The 20,923-nt window shown below is 43.9% G+C and overlaps 2 protein-coding genes across 2 annotated transcripts; one reads left to right on the top strand and one right to left on the bottom strand.

Moving 5' to 3' along the window:
* Window positions 1-495: 495 nt before the first annotated feature.
* Window positions 496-4,499, top strand: LOC138603974 (uncharacterized). Its single transcript, XM_069675757.1, has 9 exons — window positions 496-519; window positions 811-907; window positions 1,228-1,351; window positions 1,717-1,874; window positions 2,341-2,483; window positions 2,562-2,739; window positions 3,179-3,318; window positions 3,653-3,815; window positions 4,368-4,499. The coding sequence occupies exons 1-9, from the start codon at window positions 503-505 to the stop codon at window positions 4,431-4,433; spliced, it is 1,086 nt and encodes a 361-aa protein (XP_069531858.1). The 5' UTR covers window positions 496-502; the 3' UTR covers window positions 4,434-4,499.
* Window positions 4,500-8,597: 4,098 nt separating this feature from the next.
* nr1d1 (nuclear receptor subfamily 1, group d, member 1) lies at window positions 8,598-18,496 on the bottom strand. Its single transcript, XM_069676075.1, has 8 exons — window positions 18,448-18,496; window positions 12,100-12,366; window positions 11,778-11,866; window positions 11,344-11,488; window positions 10,403-11,133; window positions 10,004-10,189; window positions 9,535-9,745; window positions 8,598-8,812 (listed from the first exon to the last, which is right to left on the bottom strand). The coding sequence occupies exons 1-8, from the start codon at window positions 18,482-18,484 to the stop codon at window positions 8,598-8,600; spliced, it is 1,881 nt and encodes a 626-aa protein (XP_069532176.1). The 5' UTR covers window positions 18,485-18,496.
* Between the last annotated feature and the right edge of the window lie 2,427 nt (window positions 18,497-20,923).

The raw sequence follows: 20,923 nt of genomic DNA on the forward strand, positions 1-20,923 counted from the left end.
AATCAATACGTTTGATACAAAATATGTACAACAGGTGTACATAAAAACTGAACAGGTGTGCAGGATAGTGGTGAGTGCAAAAAGCTTACAGTATAAAATTAAAAATAGTGCAGTGTACTGACAATATAAAAGTCCAGTGTGCGTTAATGTAACGCATAGTCATAGTCTTACAAGTAGTATGATGCACTATTTTATGTTTCATAATGTGTATAGATTTATTTCATGATAACTTTTGAAGATGTAATTTACTAATGTTAAATTACAGAAATTGCAAAAATGTTTGTTATATATTTTTTGATTACCGTGAACTTTGTCCAGTCGTGCTAAAAAATGTTTTTATCATAGTCACTGGATGGCACCATTACGTTGATTTTGTGTTCATCTACAACAATTACAATAAAGTTTTTTTTAAATTAAATCCCGATTGGTTCAAGATGTAACAACGTCATCGTCAAGCAGCCAATTAGATCGCTCGTGGAACCGCGGATATTTGAAAATAGAAATGGCTGACTTTCGAGCGTAAGTCTCTTACATTTATTAATGTTTAACACTATATATTCACATTTAACTAATGATTCACTCAAATGAAGTATTGTAAACGTTACGTAAAGTTCCAACAACCGCTTGTAGCGCTGAACCGTTTAAGATGTATAATTCAAACGTCTGAATAATGAGAATAAACGGCAGTGACGGTTGTAAGGAAAACTAGCTAAAGCTAACTGACCAAACTAGCAACTGTTTTTATTCATGTCTGATGATAGTTTTCAGTCAGAGTATGTAATAAATTGTGTGTGTGTGTGTGTGTGTCAGTGTACTGCAGCAGTGTGATCCTGCTCTGCTGGACCCCTGCGGGGACCCGGAGCAGCCGGACTGTGCTGAAGGAGCCAGGATGGTGCTCTACCTGACGGTCTGTCTGCCTCCGTCGCTCTCTATTTTAGAATTTATGTTTAGGGTCCAAACCGAAGGAAGGCGATTTCTATATGGATATATAACATGACAACAAAATGGCTAAAAACTACATGTAACACAAAAAGTTCTATTGTCTTGTAATATCGTTTGGGCTCTGCACAGGCAGTGATGGTCTAGAAAACAGTTTTTTTTTTTCACAGTTTGTTGCGTTATATGGTTTTCTTTTTCCTTAATTAGGGATATAGCACTTTTAAAAAGTGCTAACCACCTACCCTATGAACCTAGTTCAATGATGGAAAAAAACGTGTTTGTGTGTAGGACAGCCGACGGGTCCAGAAGGTTCTGTGGCGGCAGTTGTTTGTTCTGGACTCCATGATGTCTCTGTTAGAGGGTCTGGAGTCTGCCCAGCAACTGATGACACAACCGTGTCCCCCACAACCAGGTACACGCGGTCCACACAGTGCATACAGTACAAACACTACATACAGTACCCACAGTATACACAGTCTTCATCAGGCTGACACTGCCTCACACAGCAGTCTAAATGTTTTTTCTACACTCCTTTACTTTTAATTAATATGATGTGAAAATACTTAATCCAGCATATTTTAATTTATTTTTAATTTGATGTTAAAATGGTCAAATTTTAATATTTTAAATCCAAAATAAAAAATCTTAATCAGAAAAAAAGAGAGGGGTTACTAACATGGCAACTTTTCTCTGTTTATTTCTCAATAAAATGTGCACTCTCTCTCTCTCTCTCTCTCTCTCTCTCTCTCTCTCTCTCTGTCTGTGTCTGTGTGTCAGAGGGCGGGGCTCGGGGCAGGTGGAAGGCTCTGAAGGCAGATGGCAGGTCAGGGGTGGAGGAGACAGAGACTCTGCTGAGATCTCTGGAGGAGAGAATCCAACAGATCCTCGACAGACGACACACACTCACACAGCTGGTCCAACTTCTGCACAACAAGGCAAGAAGCTTTATTTAGAACACACATTTCAAACAAGACCAACAAAAACTAGTATTTTATATTCACTAAAGATGCAGCTACAGAGCAGTTATACGCTTTTTTGGTTTAACAAATGTGTCAAATGTAATCAGTGGTCATCAAGAGAACAGCATAGTTTTCATTGAGAAGTAATGATGGAACAGTGATTTTGTATGCTGCAGGCTCCGCCCCTTTTATGAGAACGTGCTCATGGAAACGCTGGGTTCTCTTTCCGGGTTTATAACCAGCATCGTGTGACCGCTGAGCACGATATCATATGTTAGGCTTAGTGAAGCCAGATAACTTAAGACGTCCTGCATAAGTTGAACTCACTTCAACTGTCTGTCTGATTGTTAAAAATAGCTTCTTGTTTAATGTTGCTGTGGTTTGAATAAGGTAAAACTCATCTAGTTGCCCTCTCCTTGTCTCCTCTCCTTGTCTCCTTCAGACGCAGCAGTGTGAACAGCTGGCAGAGTCTCTGCAAAAGGCCCAGAATGCACTGCAGTCTTGCGATCATCAGCTGACCCAGCTGAGGGCTGAGTCAGAGGTGGTGCTCGGTCAGCTGATCAGCTGGCAGCGGCTCAGAGACGAGTGAGTGTCATCAGGTCACATGACCCTCGTTCGCTCATTCTGATTGGTCACTAACTCAACTTCCTGTTTACCTGTCAGGCTGCAGATGCACATCTCTGCCGTACAGGACGTCATGCAGATCAACCTGCTCTCCTTCAACCAATCAGAGCTGTGTGTGGAACTCAGGCCACGCCTCTCCTCTGACCTGTCATCCAATGAGCTAGAGCCACTGAGGCTGTCAATCACCTGGAGCCACGATGACCGCTTCAGACTGCAGGTAACAAGCAGGTTAACTAGTCCAGTAACTAATCCTGTGAAGTCCTGTAGTTAAGGGCTCTTATTTTGGAGTAAAGTCTGAAACCAGCTCTTATTTTGAAGTGAAGCCTGAAACCAACTCTTATTTTGAAGTACAGTCTGAAAACAGGATCAGCTTTCACCTGATTGGCTGAAAGTCTTAATATTTCACTTAATGGCGATGCCCACAGTGCTAACGTGCTGATGTGTTGCAGCTATTATCTTTACCATGGTTGCCATCTTAGCTTAGCATGTTAGCATGTTAGGTCTGCAGGTAGTAATAAACCTAAGTATTGGACATGTTAAATGAAGACCCGATGATGATGCGAGATGAAGTCAGAGTATTGTCAGAGCTATTTAAATATGCAGATGTTTGCTGATTGGTTAATCCCTTTTAAAGTGACAGTGCACTCTCTGTGCAGGTGAACGAGGGGACGGCTGGTCTGGAGGAGGACTGCATGTCGGGCAGACGCTGTGAGCTGAGCGCCGCCCTGCTGTTGGTCATGCAGTGTTACGTGGGTCAGTACGAGCTGCTGTCTGAAATCCAGGGACTGAGATCCAGGTGAAGCTCCACTTCCTGTTGGTTTAAAGAGAAAAATAACCTGCGGACAGGTTCTTTATTTCAGTCTGTGATGATGAGCGAGACCTCTGATCCGTGTGTCAGATCAATAATCAATAACCACCTCTCATGAAGCGTTTAACCCTCTGAGACTGACCTCAGATCATCTGAACCAGCTGCTGATCTCATAGTGACAGGCCGGTTGGCTGATAGCATGCGGCTTATGTTGTCTTTTGTGGAAGCTAGACTAGCCGTCTTTGTGCTAAGCTAGGCTAAACACAGCCATCTCTCTCTGTGCTGGAAGCTGACCCCCATCCTTTCTTCATTGTGTTTACAGTTTTGCTATCGACTGGCGTCCTGCGCAGCGCCTGCTGGTCTACCTGAAGTCGGCGTTGTTGGTGTGTCACCTGGAGGTGGAGGAGGGATACCCGAGCAGCGGACGAGCCCGGCTTCTGTCCGTACGAAGAGACGGACAACCTGTGGACACATCTGGACTGAAGGTAACAACACACAGTCCTACGTCTCACACAGTGATTACATATATACATAGATATATATATCTCGTAACCGGCGCTGGGGACTGATGATATACTGATCCTGAAAGATATTTTTGTTGTTACCATTTTATTTAAAATAAATGTAACCAGACTAAAATAACTTTACACATCAGCTCTGATGGTATCCCTGTCCTGGCTTCCTGTGTAAGTGGAAGAGCGTTTATAACCTAATACACCTTTATTGACTGTCTATCTACTGATTTGATTTATCAGGTTAACTTTGAGGCAGCTCTGGGTGTTATTATTCCTGCATGCCTCCACAACATGTGACATCAGACAGCCAATCAGCAGCTTTATTAGATCCCTGTACAAGCAGCTCCAGGCTTCTGGCCCCCTGATTCTGATGAGATTTACTGCTAAAGTATCAGAGTCTGGTACCATATGACAAGGTGTTTGAAACATGAAACAGATGTGACTAATATATATATATATACTTATATAAGTGAATTAATTTGTTCCTGTCCGTCTCTCTGTCTGTCTGTCTTTCTGTCTCAGCCTCATAAAACTGATCTCAGTCTGACTGACTGGTTGGTTGTTCTCTGCAGCAGTCCTCTCATCTGACCCTCTCCTCCTCTTCTTTTCTTTCCTTCTTCATGTTTGATATTTTGTCCTTTTTCTTTCTCTGTGTCCAACAATAAACACATTTCTTGATAAAGTTGGACAATTAAGTTTTGTTTTCCTGTTGTTGTATTAAACGTTTTTATGGGAAATCACTGCTCAAAACATAAACTGTAAATAAAGTTTTTACACGAAGAAAAACTGTATTCTTATATTCTAATATGAAGTGAAACATGAAGCATAATGTACAGTCATATAACTGAAGAATGTTTTTGGTGACTTATAAAGAGAGCGTCGCACAGTTGCTGCTTTCAGCTTCTTAAATGATTAAACATCTTTGACACAGGAAGCAATTTGAAAACATCACTTTGGACTCTCGTATATTGTGATGATATTATTTACAACTTTCTGACATATTACAGACAAAACAATGAATGCATGAATCATCGGCAGATTAATAATTAACCTTAATTCTCCTCTATAGATAAGAAGCTTCTTTTGAGTTGATTCGGGGCTTTTATTTTGTAAAGTTGCCCCTGCAGTGCTCCTTAAGGCCACCAGGAGTCAGTGTTCGTCCTGCTGTGGGTCTGTCTGCTGCCTCCCTGTGTGGGCCTCCCAGCATGCACTGCTGCACTTCCTACTGTACACTGTGACATACACACAGTTACACACACAGGTATACACACATACACGTGAACAGATGTCAACAGACCGTGTGTCCCTCCATCGTGAAGGTTCAAGGTTCAACTCAAAGATGTTTGATTTGAACAGGATGCTCAGTGACATGAAAAAAAGACCTCTATCTATGATGCAGTACTTTGATACTTTTGTTGTCCAGTAGATCCCTGATCAGGTTATTAAACAGATCAATCAAACTTTATTCGTAAAGCCCTCTGAAACAAATCAATACAAAGAGCTTTACAAGTGAAATAAGTTATTTGAAGACAATAGAAATAAAAGAAGGTTAGCTAACATAATGACAGATAATATGAGAAATAAAATCACATAAAAGATTCATTCATGAAATATTATTCAGAACACATTTTAAAGTATCATTACTGAGTTTCCTGATTAAAGTTCAGAGACAATAAAATATGAAATGTTAATGTTAAAACACAATAACTGTGATCCTGCATTTTCCTGTAGCGCCATCATCAGGTCAACATTTAAATGTATCTAATACTTTCTGTCATGTCGACACTCTGAAACAGGTTCAGTCCAGTTTGATGAAAACAGTCATCACAGCTGTTGCAGAATAATTTTCTGAACATATTTTATTAAGGAACTTCATTTCTTCTTTTGGACACGTAAAGTTTATTTACATGACTTTTTTCTCTTCTAATTGTTTTAAAGAACTTCATTGAGTGAAAATACCAGATTATTTTAAAGTGAATGAAGTTATTTGTTAAAACTCTACAGTTAGATGTTAAATATTTAATCTAAAAATATTACTAACCACAGTCTACTCTTGTTATATACGTTTTTTTTATTAGAAATCAGCACGCTTTTAGCACAAACAGGAAGTCATATTTGCGTCAGCTTGTAGGGACACAGCTTGTGGCTCCGCCCACTGGCTCCTCATTGGTTGGAGATGATGCTGCGGTTGGGAGGAGGTTGGCCAATCAGAGAGCAGAGTGTGGTTACAATGCTGCAGTTTGACCCACTTCTCTTCGGCGTGTCCTGCTCTTCTCTTCTTCTCTGTGTGAAACAAAACTCCTTAAATCAGAACATATTAAAGAAACAAATGATTATTGTAATATAATTATATATACATTATAATAAGTTACTTTGAGCATGTGGGTTTCCTCTCATTAGAAACTGAATCTCCTTGTTTTTTATCCTGAAGACAGAGTTTATAGAATCAGTGAAAAAGTGACAGAAGTTTGGTGCAGGAGCTGTTAGACGGATAATAATATTTATATAACGTGTTTCACATGAGATGAGTTCAGTGAATAAAGTCCTCTTGTTTAAACTGGAGATCCATCAGTGGTGGAAAGACGACCATGTATGGATTTAAGATGTATCCTTAGTTTAGTTTGATTAGTTAAATAGTATCAGGTTTTATTAACTTGTTAGCAGATCAATCATAGATTCAACTCATTAGCTAACAAGTGACCGACATATTTCTGCACTAGATAACTAATGAGCAAAATGCTAACAAGGTAACTATTTAAAGCATCTTTTGACCTCACCAGCAAACTAACAAAGTAAAATGGCCACTAATGACACTAGTTAAAGCACTTTTCACATCACTAGTCTCTTAGTAAGGTTAATAAAGAGTCCTTAGTGAACTCGATGGGACCAAAATCTCCACTGGATACTTTGTTTTCAACGTGTATGTGACCTGCCTGGGGCCACAGGTGTAAATTAGCATTCACGCTAACTGGGACATGTTTACATCTTCGTCCATATTAAATAAGAGAAATAAACAGTGAGCAAGTCTGTGACCTTAACAGTTAACTAGTGAGGCTTAAAATGTTAACTTCCTGTTCTTGTGAAAGCCAGAATGCTAATCAGCTAACTAGGTGGAGTCTCTTTTCACTCTACTTGTTAACTAGGGAGGCTAAACGTGTTTGCTAGGTGCATGAAATGTTAATGCAGAGATGGAGGAGCTGTGAGTGAAGCTTCCTATTGGCCCTGAACTTCAAATCAAAAATATCCAATAAAACTGAGGGTTTAGTCTTTTTCTCACCTGATTCACCTGCATGGCGCACACTAGTTAACACGTTGGCCTGAGGAACAATAGAAATAGTAATTCTAGCATTAGAATCAACTGATGGACTTTTGTTGTTATTTTGTGTATTATTAAATTATATTTAGAAACTATTAAGTATTAAATGTGATCAGACAGCTGGTCTGTATTTAAACTCTCCACAGACAGATGGAAGAAAAGCAGACGTTCAGGCTCAGATGTGTTTGTATATATATTTATATATACAGTATATAATGTCTTTACAACATGAAACACATTAAAATACAAACATCAGAATATCTTGAGTTCATTGATGCTTTCATACTCAAACCTCGTTCACACTCTCATACAGTCAGGCATGTTTTAACATTAACCAAAAATATAGATGTATAATATATCTTTGTGTGTCCAACACGGTTTCAAGCATAACTGGATATTTACACTTTTTATACAGAATCTGCTGCATAATGTTTTTAGAGACGCTCACAGCAGCGCGCTGGAACGTCTGACTTTCTGATTGTACAGAAACACATCGCCCCTCCTTCTCCGTCTCATTGGTCAGTGGGGATGTCCGTCACTGCTGTTCCTTCATACTATTGGCTGGTGTTGGTGTTAACGGACTCAGACAACAAATGTTCTGCTTGATCACAAAGGAAGGACGATGACGTGAAGCGCCAGCGTCCGTCTGCTGAGCCTGGAAGTTCTGGATGTTTTCTCCTGATGATGTTCAGACAGGAAGAGCCCAACCTTTTAGTCAATCCTCTTCTTCTCCAGAAGATCAGTTTTATCTCTTTATCTGGCACAGAGACTGGTCCAGGATGTTTTTATCCTAGCTTAGCACAAAGTCTGAAAGCAGGGGAAACGGTTAGCCTCGCTCCAGCTAGTTAGCAATACAGAGCTCTGACCTGTAATAACCTTCATTCAGGCACAGGTTCCTGTACAGAGGGCTGTCTGGGTTACAAGTCCTCTGGGCTTTAATTCAGCTCTGTGCAAAATCCCATTAAAAATAAAGTATATTACAACCAGTTAATGATACACAAGGTTCCTTCGTTTCCCAATATGTCCTCAGGGTTTTTGTTTGGCAACGACATAAAACCGTGATGCTAACTGCTGCTGGAACATGTCTCATTTGAGGTAGGCTAGCAGTTTCCCTCTGCTTCCAGTGTGCTAAGCTACACTATATTAAATTAAAGCACTCCCAAAATGCCAGACTGATCCTTTAACTTGGCCGGTCACGATGTGCCCTGGTAGCCAAGCTGCCACCCTGTAAGCTGCAGACTCTTATTTTGGCGGGGAGCCATGTGCTCCACAGTTCTGCTGATGACATCATCACTTTGCAGTCCCAAACATTTTGGCTGCAATGACATCATCAGCACATGGCGATAAAGAGCACCATATGATATCATACTTTTTAGTATCAGCGACCACAGGAAGTCATGCTGATGTGAGAGTGCCGTGACGTCACTGTGAGGTCATCAGGCGTCGACGCGGAAGGACAGCAGCTTCTCGGAGTGCATGTTGTTGAGTGTCCGCAGGTCGGGCAGCTTCAGGAGTAGTTTGGTGAAGCGCGGAGACTCCACGTTGTGATGGTTGTTTCCGGCTGTCGCTTTGCTGACCAGCGAGCGCAGAGCTCTGATCAGGTTCTCCTGCAGCTGCTCCACCGATGCCACGTTCTCGATACCGAACCGGTCTGAGGAGGAGGAGATGAGGAACACCGTTCAGACTTCAAAACCGGTATTAATTATGTAACGAATCTACGTGAGCGCAGTACTGACTCAGTGATCTGGGATAGTAACAGAACATTTATTCTGCTGTTTTATAAATAAGTATTAACTGTATTCATACAGCAGCCATTTTCCTCTGACATCATCCTGAAGGTGGGGACATCAGATGCTTTTATAATGTTGTGCTGGTGTCAGTTATCTGAGAATAGTTGTCCCTTTAGTGCTTCACAAGTAATAAGCAACTGAGCAGACAAAGGGAGGGACAACCTGTTAGCTAGCTACTACAGCTAACATTAGCATTCAATCAAGTCCTAGCCAACATTATTTCAGCTAGGACTTGATTAGTAAATTCAGAGCTGTTATGTTAGCTAGGAATCTACGCCTCTGCTAGCATGTAAAACTGCCGAATGGTAATGTTAGCTTTTAGCCATCTCCTGGCTCATGGTAATATTAGCTAGTAAATGGCTTAATGCTCAAGACAGCCGATCGAGGCTCACAGGTTATCAGATACGTTGTAACCTGAAACATGACTGGATTGGGAGGGACATGGCTGCCGTGTGTTCAGTCGGTGGTACCTCTGACACATTTATGTCATGTGATGTCGCAGAGAGATCAACAGTTTAGTAACAGCAACTAAGAGAGGCGGGGCTTAGCGACTTCAGGTGATAAGGCACCCTGCCCTCCTCACCTGCAGACACCAGCACCACGGCAGTGAACAGTCCCAGCTCCTGGGTGTTCAGCTCCAGCGCCGCCAGTTTGTGGCTGAAGTCAAACATAGCCCCCAGCAGCTCGCTCATCCCCATCGTCCGCAGCTCCACCAGGCTGTAGGTGGCGCCAGAGATGAAGGTCACCGTCTGCTCCTTCACATTGAACAGGGACGAGAAGCGCACCATCAGCACCTGGGAGGACAAAGAAGAAAGAATGAGCTGCAGTTCCTCTAATGACCACTAGAGGCCGATACTATATTTAATGTGGTCAAATCAGCCAGTTAGCTCAGAATAAAGACTGCAAACATGCGGAAACGGCTGATTCCCTTTAAATGGAGCCATGCTAACTGTTTCCCTCTTTCTTTAAGCTAAGCTAAGCTTAGCTAACTAGGTGGTAACTTTAGCATGTGGTAACAATCATTGTCAACATGGTCAAACTGTCTGCCTTACCTCGAAGGTGCCCGCCTTCAGCAGTGTGACCTGGTCGTTCTGGGACAGAGTACTGAATCCTGGGATCTGTTTGGCAAACTCCACCACCTCTCTGACAGCAGGCGTGAAGGACAGAGAGAAGTCCTCCCAGATCTCCTGGGGGTTCTTTGAGGGGTCGGCCTGAGGCCGCATGTTCATGGGACAGGCCTGGAGAGAGAGGAGAGGTCCTTCAGTTCACCTGAACATCGACCGTCCAATCACAGCCTGCGAACAGTGACTATTGGCAGCAGGTGGTTCAGGTTATCATCTGTGAGCATGGTACCATCACTTGGAACCTGATCGCTTTAGCATTAATTTGTTAGCTTGTTATCATGACCTTTGACTTGTTAGTTTCAATATAATTATTTCATTGGTTCTCACCAACACTATCCCCGTGCGGTTCTTCATTGGACAGTTCTGCCCCTGGATCACATGATCACCGAGCCCTTCTCCTCCAATCAGATTGCTGTTATGTAGGCTCCTCTTCCCGTTGCTGTGGTGATGATGTGTGATGTTTCTGCTGTTGTCCTGTTGCAGGTAGCGCCCAGTCCCGAGGTTGTTGTTATGGTGATAGATGGTGTTGAGGCCGTTGGGATGGTAACCGTTTGGGCACCTGTTGGGCCCCCAGAGCTCCGCCTCCCCGTTGCCTTGGTGGGTGTGGTTATTCTGCTGAGATCGTGCGTGCGGATTGGTCAGCTTGTCGTGAGCGTAGATGAAGGTTTCTCTGTGAGCGCGGGCGATGGCACTGATCGTGGTGTCCAGCCCGGGGCTGGGGGGAGGTGAGGAGGAGGGGGAGGGGCTCTGACAGGGGAGGGGAGGAAGAGGAGGAGGGGGAAGAGGAGGGGGTGAGGAGGAGGAGGCTGGGGCAGGAGGGGAGGGCGAGGAAGGAGCCAGAGGCAGGGCTGAAGGTTGAGGCTGGGGGGCAATGGTCATCCTCGGACAGGGAGAGGAGGAGGAGGAGGTGGAGGAGGAGGAGGAGGTGGAGGAGGAGGAGAGGCTGGCTTGCTGGAAGTCGTTCTGCAGCTGGTTGTTCACCATGTTGTTCATGGCGCTCTGCATCTCAGCCAACATCCTCTGCTTCTCACGCTTCGGGATCCGACCGAAACGAACCGCTGAGGACAGAAGAGGAGGAGGAGGAGGAGGAGGAGGAGGAGATGTAGTTTTAGATCATTTGACACACAGGTGTGGAGACAGGTGTACACACAGTCAGGTATACAAATATATAGGTGTAAAGGCAGGCATGCAGACAGACAGGTTTGGGAAAAGATGTACAGACAGATGAGTACAAAGACAGGTGTGCAGACAGACAGGTTGGTGCTCACCATCCCGGCTCATGCCCACAGACAGGCACTTCTTAAAGCGACACTGCTGACAGCGGTTCCTGTTGATCCTCATGATGGTGCAGCTCTCGTTCTTCAGACACTTCTTGTACTGGATGTTCTGCTGGATGCTGCGACGGAAAAAACCCTGCAGGACGACACGCAGACAGACAGACAGGTCAGACAGAGAGACAGGTGAGCGAGACAGGAACACAGACAGACAGAGGTCGTGTTTTTCCTTATGTGAATATGTAAGAGGAGACGGAACAAACAACATGACGTCACAAAAGCAGAATCACTTCAGGATGCTAAAAGTTCACAGGTGTCAAAGAAGGGTTGTTTTTTTTTACATTTACTGTAGAGAGCGATGAGAGTGCAGGCTCATAGTGTGTGTGTGTGTGTGTGTGTGTGTGTGTGTGTGTGTGAGAACATCTCACCTTGCAGCCTTCACATGCATGAACTCCGTAATGGAAACCTGAGGCCACGTCTCCACAGACCTTACACAGCAACACCAAGCCATTCAGCTCTGAAACACACACACACACACACATATTAACTACAAATTAACTACTTTAAGGTAAAACTTTATTTATTCAACAGGTCAGTTCCTTAATTCATAAGTTGGAGTTTGTTCTTGGGGAACAGCTCATTGGGGTTAGGCTGTTTGTTCATCTGGCCACTCTTTAGGATCAGCTGTTGTACTCTGCTCTCTGTCTGAGGCTCACTCATGTAACGATCACAGTTAATAGTTTAACTTACTGGACAGACTAGCCACAGACTTGCTGGGCGACGCCCTCTGAGAGCCTCCGTCGTCTCGCCCTCGTGGTGAGCCTCCTGCTGAAGAGGAGGCCGAGGAGGAGCCATCGTCTCCTGCAGAGCCTGAACTGGAGCTGCTGCTGAGGAAGGAGGGAGTCAAGGAGGAGGAGGTGAAGCTGGGCTGGGAGTTTGAGTTCTCGCTGTACATGGAGACTGGACTGGTCCGGGTTGGAGAGCCTCCACAGGAACCCACGTAGGAGATCACACCTCCTGCAGAGAGGAGCAGAGAGGTTAGAGGTGATGACCTGCAACTTATTTAGCATAACGTTTAGCATACTAGCATTAGCACATTATCAGTGAAAGCAAACTCCTTCTGAGGCTGATAAGTAAGAGGATCAGGAGTTATTACAGTTCATCCTGAGGGGAACAAGAACGTCTGACGGCTGCCAGGCAGTTACATCTAAATGATCTGACTAATGGGTAGTTTGGATACAACACAACATTTCTGAAACACACAAAAACCAGCAAGGCAGCGTTAGAGCAGCAGCTCCTGTGTCCTGTGAGGTAAAATCAGTGTTTTTACGAATGGAGTCTGGTGTGTGTGCAGAGAGCGATGTAACGTCTGTGTGTGGTTAAAACAATCATCTTCCTCTGTAACAAAAAGGTCTATCTCTGTAGGGATCCTTTCTGTCATGTTGTCACACACTTAGAAGAACAACCTGAGCCTGTCAGTGGAAACAACAAGAACTTTTAGTGGGCATCTGTGTGTGTGTGTGTGTGTGTGTGTGTGTGTGTGTGTCTGTGTGTGTGTGTGGTATTTATGTAGATGGAGATGGGGCCTCTCTGTTTTCCTGTAGCCATGGTAAAGAGGGTGGAACGGGAAGGGGTTGTTCATTTGTAAAAGTTCAAAACAAAAGAACTTTCTAGGAATGTCTAGGACATTTGGAAACAGGAGGGAGGGAGGAACAGCCTGAGGTGAGTAGATTCCTCCTCCCTCCTCATGGACACAGCATGTCTAATAGAACATGAGTGTAAAGAAAACCAAACTATAGATTCAGTAGATTCACTTATAATATATATAAACAAAAACTTAACGTTAGCTAGGTCAGCTGGTTCAATTAGCTGCATTTCAGTTCAAACTGCTAGTTAGCGGCCGTGCATATTTAGACTGATGCTAACATCAGTCATCGTAAACGGCTTAGATATGAGCATGCTAACAGAATTTGTTTTAGCTAGTTCCGTAGCTACAGAATAGTAGCACCCAGGTGTTAGTGGCTGTAAGTATTTGGGGAAAAGTGATAGCTAACAATCTAAGAGGCTCAGATATAAATATGCTAATGTTAGCTTAATGTTAGCTTCAGATTTAGAAACAACTGATTAATAACATCCATAGTTCTTCTTGGCTAAAATATTTGCACGCCAACATTAGCTTTGTCAGTTGGTTCAGTTAGCTACACAACAGTTACACCTGTAAAATAGTGGCTGTAAATATTTTGTTACAACTAACTGTCAACAACAGTTACTGTAAATGGCTCACATTTTAGCATGCTAACAAGCTAGGTCAGTTAGTTTAGTTAGCTACACAAAAGATACACCTGGTATTAACAACTAAATGCTAACATCAGTCATTTAAACAGCTCAGATGTAAACATGCTAACGTCAGCTGGTGCAGTCAGCGACACAACAGACACACATGGAAGTTAGTAGCTGTATATATTTAGCTGCAAGTAGCTGCTAACAACAATCACTCTAAACAGCTCAGATATTAGCATGCTCAGGTTATCTTTTCCAGTTGGTTAGCTAGTTCCACTCGCTAGTCATTGGCTCTACATATTTAGTAACAACTTGCTAACATTAGCTGATTAGCAGTACACATAAAGAACAGCTTAGTCTGAATGTTTGTTTGGTTCCCTCCCTGGGTTAGCTTTAGTTTATAATCATCTTCTAAGTGTTTCTAACTACAGCTCCCATAATGCTTTGGGGACGTTGCCTTTGATGTGGTGAGTAAAAACTCGTTCTTTCGTGAAACTGTCTCCATTAAGAATCTGCTAAATTAGCTGTTAGCAGCTCCTGTTAGCTCTAACTGGATAACTCTGATTCTGAAGGAAACTTTAAAACATGGTGATTCTCCGGGTATTCTGGCTGAACGTCAGAGATAATGATATCCTCTGAAAGTGAACATCACACTGGATGTTATCAGTAAAGTTTCCTGTCTCTGTGTACAGTGTGAGGTCACAACAGGACCACAGAGGTGCACAGTTACAGCAGGTGACAGCAGGTGTTTTTACTGTAGTTTGCGCTCTCTTCCTGCAGCAGCAGTCACTTTGAGTTTCCCACGTGTGGGTGCTGCACGTGATTTCTGTCTGCACGCCTGTCTGAGAGGTGATAACACACACACACACACACACACACACACACACACACACAGCATTCAGACAGACGCTGCTGCTGCAATAAGAGCACACTCATAAACACAATAAACATGTTGATGAGTCAGACTGTCTGATCGTCACGTGCGGCTCAAGGTGATTCAGTTTTGTCATGTTGATGGTTTTAACACTTTATGAAGCAGCTTCATTAATATTGTTTTCAAATTAAACACATTATTAACCCTTTACACTGAATCACCTGTTTCCTCGTGTTTGTAGTGAAATCTCAGACCTTTAAAGGAAATATAGAAGTCTCATCTCAGTCTTGGAAAGAGTAACTATCTATAAGTGTTGAGCTATCTGTGTAACTTGTTCTTATGATAGAAAATCTCGATACACATGGTATTGTGGTTTTATCATTTGTGATAGTGTATCGTGTGTTAAAAACACTACACATTTTTTTTCGTTTAAAACGTAAATGTTTCTGACGGCGAGTTCACTTTGTGTTGTGTTTAAACCCCCGACCACTAGATGGCCGTGTTGCAATCTAAAGACGTCTGACTCGTCCTCTCCTGTAAACTATAGAAGCTAGCACGAATAGCATATAAACACAGAAAACAGGAAATCAACAAACAGGAAGAGTGCTACATCTCGCCTTACATACAATGTTGCAATTGAATCGTAACGTCTGTATCACGATGCTCATGGCAAACATCTGCAGTAACCCCGCCCACAGGCTCTGGTGTTCTAAAGTTGTTTCACTGGCTAACTCCAGGAGTACAGTACCTTTATGGATCTGCAGTAATGTACGCGCCTTATATTTAAAGTGACATACGATTGGTTGATCGATTGTTATAGTGATAATGATGACGTCTCTTTGATAGCGAAGCCGTTAGCTTGCAAGCTACTGAAGTAGTCCTGTTAAAGACATTGTAACTAATACTGGGAAACACTTGAGTTGTGGGCTAGCTATGCTAAATGCTAGTTTAGTTTCCTTTTTAAAACATTAACTTTACAGTAACCAGTTCATGTTGACTCTCTGTGTTGTTCATACAGAATAAGATAAACAACATCTGTCGCTTTACGTCCCGCTAACAGAAACACATGTGGACAACATGAGAGCTCTGAACAATACAGAAGTACTATGTGATTACACCATCATAAGCTAACACAAACACTGAGAGGTATCACTGCACTATAGTACTATAACAACAGTAACCTGCAGCACTACATGAATATTATAGATATGTGTCAGTAAAATGTCTCCCTCCCTCCTGCAGACTCAGACTTGTGTGTGTGTGTGTGTGTGTGTGTGTGTGTGTGTGTGTGTTTGAGTGAGAGAGAGAGAGAGTGTTGTCACGCCCCTGACACACGTGAGTCCTCCTCACAGCAGACTCTGCAACGGGACTGGCTCGAGTCCGGCCCGCCCACGCACACACACCTCCCCCTCCCTATGCTGCTCTCTCACGTTTCCTCCATTCATCACACACACACACACACACACACACACACACACACTTCTTGTGATAAAATTAACCCTCAAAACGCCCTATAAGGGAGTTTACACCAGCACACACACTCAGATGAACAGTGGGTGGAGCAGTCGGGGGGGGGTTTACATGTGTGCACATGTGACTGAATGTCCCTGATTGGAGCCGAACCTGCCTCACTCAGAGACACTCAAACCGGATTATGCTGCACACCATCGTTTGATCTTTAAGTCATTACACATCATCTTTATTCATAGTTTGTTCTGAGATTGTAACACTGAAATTATTTTAGTTTAAATCTGCATATTTTTAAGTTAATCTCCTAAATGAAAAAAAGATTTAAAAGTCAGTCAGTTACTCTCTGTGGAGAGAAAACTGTCAGGTTACTGCGAGGTCATACCGTCTACGACAGTGATTCAGGACACCACAGAAGCTAACGAGCTATCAGGCTAGCCTACAGGACAACAAGGTTGCCATTAGGAAGGAAACTTCAATGTCTGAACCTGATTTTATGACTCTTTGTCATCCATTCAGAGAGCTGCACTCAGAAGAACAGTTCGTGCAACACATTTTCTCCCCTAAAGCATCAGTTATGTCTGCCTGGTCGTTAGCACGCCATGCTTTAAACTACGATGCTCTACGTCGCCCTCTAGTGTCTGGTTCGCACGTGCAGGGGTCATCTTCAAGTAAGCAGTGATAAACATGCAACGTGCACTTTCAAAATGAAGCCGTCATGTTATCAATAATACTGTATAAATGCAACATTTACTTAGACTTTCAAAGTAAAGCGGTCACTTAGCAATGATACATTTTGGTTAGCATTTCAAAATAAAGCCTGCAGAGAAACGGCGCTCGTTTTAGGAGGGGTGGGTGACCTTAGGAGTAAAGGTAAGATTAGAGACTGCTTCATTCAAGTTCTTCATCACTGACTCATTCACAGCGGCCTGGCTACCATGTGACCAGTATCATCCAATCAGTGTTCTGCAGGTGTGTCAACCACCTGAACGATGAAACCCTTTAACTTTTACTAAGACCTCATGAAAGTGTTTATTAAAGGAGGATGAGGATAAATCCTCTGTTTGGTGTAACCGTGGTAACCAGAGGTAAAGCAGAGGGGCCGATTGGTTTCTGCTGCTGCTCCACTTTCTGACACGGGGGAGGGAGGGGGGAGAGGCCTGGAGAGGAGGTCTGCCCATTCTACGCCAAACTACATGCAAAAAATCACATATTTAAAAATGACCCACACAGAGGATAACACTGATGTATGATATACGCTATTCATTCAAAGAGACATGTTTGTTAATATACCATAAAAATACACGTTTATATGACTTAATTCAAGCTTAATATAAAAAAGCAGCACATTAAACTTTCAGGTAAACATTGTAAATTAAATGATTTTAAACATGTTCCTGTTACAGAAATAAAATATAGTTTTTAATCCAAAAGTCTAAATGAGTTTTGAATGTAAACACACATTCAAGAAGTCATGTTAACATATTATAAATGTATTAATGTCTAACTAACATGTTTTGGAGGTGTGATTTCAGAGGAGAGGCAGAAACACTAACGGGAGGAGAATTATGCAATGAGCTGAGTCCGAGCAGCAGCCAATCACAGCGCGCGGAGCTCAGTGAAAACAAAGCGCACATGGCTTGGTTTGCCGGTCCATGTGAAGCGGCAACTGCCGCAGTGGTGTAGGGAGGGAGCACGCACACTCACTCACACACACATCCTGCTGGTCCACCTGACACCGAGCGACCGGCTCCTGTCATCGTGACCCAGTTCCTCGAAACACAACCGGAGTCACGGTGACGGTCCCCGTGATGACATGTGGCGGGTCAAGCCAGAGTGACGCTGCAGCTGACCCGGGATTTAAACTCTCCTCACAAAGTCTTAAAACATTTCTTCACTTAAAAACAGGATTCTCAGTTTATTGTGTTTCATGTCTCATTCTGCCTCACGTTCACCTGTCCCGCGTCACAGCAGCGCACCAGGAGCTCTCCGGTCAAAACGCAGCAGCAGCGCGTCAGGAGCTTTAATTCACTGTTCGTATCGTAGTTTCGACGGCCCGGTGTTTACGCGTCACATGCGCAGAGCGGTGCGGCGCAGTCAGCGTTTAAAGAGTCTCATTCAGCTACTTATTAATTCTACTGATACAGTGTTATGTTAATAGCTCCCAGTGTTATCACAAGTCATGGAAACACTGAAACATTTAACATAGGTGCGCGCTCACACCTGCAGCCTCACCTCCTGATGCAAACTCCCGCACAGAATCTGACGTTTTTAGTGAAGAACAAACACACACATGAAAACTGAGGTAGACAGGTTTCCACCAAACTCGACAACAACCTTCACACCTGAAAGGACAATTCGGCACTTTCTGAACCAGTTACACACCAACACTCCGCGCGCGCACCGCTTCTGGCATCACTTCGCTGCAATTTTGGAAGGAAAGGGTGAGGGGCTGCCTGGGAGGAAGTGTTGTTTACCTGTGTTGTTGTTTGTGTCCATGGCAGTCGTCGTCATCTTCAGCTGCAACAGAGTCTCGCACGAGAACGTTTTTTAAACAATCCCGGCTGTTTTCTGCTCCGCCGCCCGCATCACAAACGAAGTAGACCAGGAGGACTAATAACCGTAGAAGAAGAAGAAGACGCGTCTCTGTTGTGGTTCTACTGCATTATTCTATCTTTCTACTCTTTCTCTGACTTTGACACTAGTGATGTCTGTCTGCCGCACGAGGAGCCTGTCATTTGCTGCCCTCTGTGTACTTTTTTCAAACGGGGCGCGCGCGCAACATGCAGGCTGCTGGATGATGACGAGGTGAATGTGCGGAGGCGGTCGTGCCCGCACGCGGCAGAAAACGGGGACATGTGACCGCGGGGAGAGCCTCGTGCCCCAGTGACACACTTTCAGCCCCTCCTCTCGCGGCTCCGTGGAGTAGATACTTGTTTAAATCCCCGAGCACGTGGAGTTGCTCTGTTGCAGAGGGGATTGTGGGTAATGTAGGAAAGGAGATTATTTTGTAGGCCGTTTCAACGAGAAACCTTGAAGAGGAAGCAACTCAGGACATGTTTGAAGACAAACATTTATTGTTGCAGGTAAGAGAGCTGAAATGTGACCGCAGCAACAGAAACTATAATATTTCATAATATTAATATGAAATAATGACAAATGTGCAGTATAGTATATATGCTAACACACAAAATATATATAGGTTTATATGTTAAATATAAGTATGATGAAGTACAGGGAAGTAGATTTTTGAAGCCTTTAAAACAGACAAACAGAATGCTATAAACATGGTATATTGTTGTATATTTTATGTGTTGTATTTTATTTTATGTAGCCTTATAATAATCAATATAATTTTGATTGAGACTTGACGTACAGGGAGCCTCTCTGATGAAGCAGCTCCTGCAGGTTCTGTCCCACGTCACTGAGGTGCTTCTGCATGTCGCGCTGCTGCCTGCCGTACCTGTGACCATGTTCTGTGCCCTAACATGTACTGGTTGGACTCTTCATCCACCAGATATCTAACGGTCACTACAAGTTCAATCACTTCCTTGTCCACTTTGCACTTTGCTTTGATCATTTCTCGGTGCTTTTCGAACACTGCGTCCAGGTCGTCCTTGTAAACCGAGAGGAGTCTCTCTATGGGGTCGCAGGTTAGACAGACTCAGAGCCCAGAGAGGCTCGCTCAAAGGAAGACAGGGATTCTTAAATCAGATCAGGTGATCCAGCTTTGTTTTTATCTGATCAAACCTCCAGTTAGTGTCAAACCTGAGAGCAGGAGTGGGATCACTTTGATCCAAGTTTAAGTTCAGTCAGGGGTCATTGCTTTAAGTGGCAGGTCTTGTCCGAGTCAACACACCACAAAGATCGAGGAGGCCGCGATGAGTCCGAATACAAACAATCAGGATGTCAGAGTCACGTCCAGTCTGAGCAAAGACGGGACAGCTCAGAGATAACAACCGAGTCAAGCACCGACTGATTTAATGTCCCCGACCGACCGCTCGACCGTCCCAGTCTTCTGGCCGTGTGCTGCACCTCTTTGATCTCTCAGTCGACCCTGAAAGAGCCTCTCTGAAGAAGCAGCTCCTGCAGGTTCTGTCCCACGTCTCTGAAGTGCTTCTGCATGTCGCACTTCTGTCGGCCGTACCTGTGATCATAATAGGCCTCCAGGTATTTCTCGTAGCTGACAAAAGGATCCATGTAGTGAACATTTGAGTCTTCATCCATCAGTAACAGACAATAAAAGCCAAAAGGCCTACTCTTACTTATAATACTGCACTTTCCTTTGATCAATTCACTGTGTTTTTCAAAGAGCGAGTCGAGGTCTCTCTGGTAAACCGAGAGGAGTGTCTCTATGGGTTTACAGGTTTGAGTCCCTCCAAGTCTCACCAGGTGAATCAGCACCTGGACGTGGAAGGCCGCCCCGTTCACCCAGACCTTCAGAGCCTGATTCGACACGTGTCCGTCCATCACCATGGAGTTCTTCAGCTTGGTGAGAGCGACGCTCAGCTGGCACTCGATCTGCTCTAGGTCGCTCCTCAGCTTGTCTTGGTTCCCAATGTGCATCGTGCATCTCTTCAGACACTCGTCGATCAGATCCCGGACGTCGGAGGCCTTCTCCTCTGCAAACACACAGCGCAGCGCGTCCTTAACGCTCTCCCCAGGCCGACTGAAGGAAATAATGTCGATGAGGACGGCGATGGCCAGCGCTCCGAGTCCCACTACTTCAGGAGATGATGCAAAGGCGCCCAGCTTCTCCACCAGGTTTTTGATCCAGTCTGCAGCGCAGTCGCCCGCCTCCATTTTCCTATTTTCGTAGTGTTGTCGGAGGCTGTCCAAAGAAGCCAGCCCGGTGAACATCACCAGACTCTTGTCCACTCTGAGATCGGGACCGTCCTTGAGTTTCTTCACAAACAGCTCAATTCCCTTCCTCTCATTCTCCTTCCCCTGCTC

Source organism: Semicossyphus pulcher, unplaced genomic scaffold (assembly GCF_022749685.1).
Source record: "Semicossyphus pulcher isolate SPU_LCO1_2020_fin unplaced genomic scaffold, fSemPul1.0.p SCAF_25, whole genome shotgun sequence".
Classification (NCBI taxonomy): domain Eukaryota; kingdom Metazoa; phylum Chordata; class Actinopteri; order Labriformes; family Labridae; genus Semicossyphus; species Semicossyphus pulcher.

Excerpts from the sequence above, each read along its gene's own strand:
- nr1d1 (XM_069676075.1), bottom strand. The coding sequence starts at position 18,484 with ATGACGACGACTGCCATGGACACAAACAACAACACAG. Across the intron at positions 11,489-11,777 it reads ATGCATGTGAAGGCTGCAAG|GGTTTTTTCCGTCGCAGCAT; the intron begins GTGAGATGTTCT and ends GTCGTCCTGCAG. Across the intron at positions 8,813-9,534 it reads CGTGGTGCTGGTGTCTGCAG|ACCGGTTCGGTATCGAGAAC; the intron begins GTGAGGAGGGCA and ends CCTCCTCCTCAG.
- LOC138603974 (XM_069675757.1), top strand. Across the intron at positions 1,352-1,716 it reads ACCGTGTCCCCCACAACCAG|AGGGCGGGGCTCGGGGCAGG; the intron begins GTACACGCGGTC and ends TCTGTGTGTCAG. Across the intron at positions 1,875-2,340 it reads TCCAACTTCTGCACAACAAG|ACGCAGCAGTGTGAACAGCT; the intron begins GCAAGAAGCTTT and ends TGTCTCCTTCAG.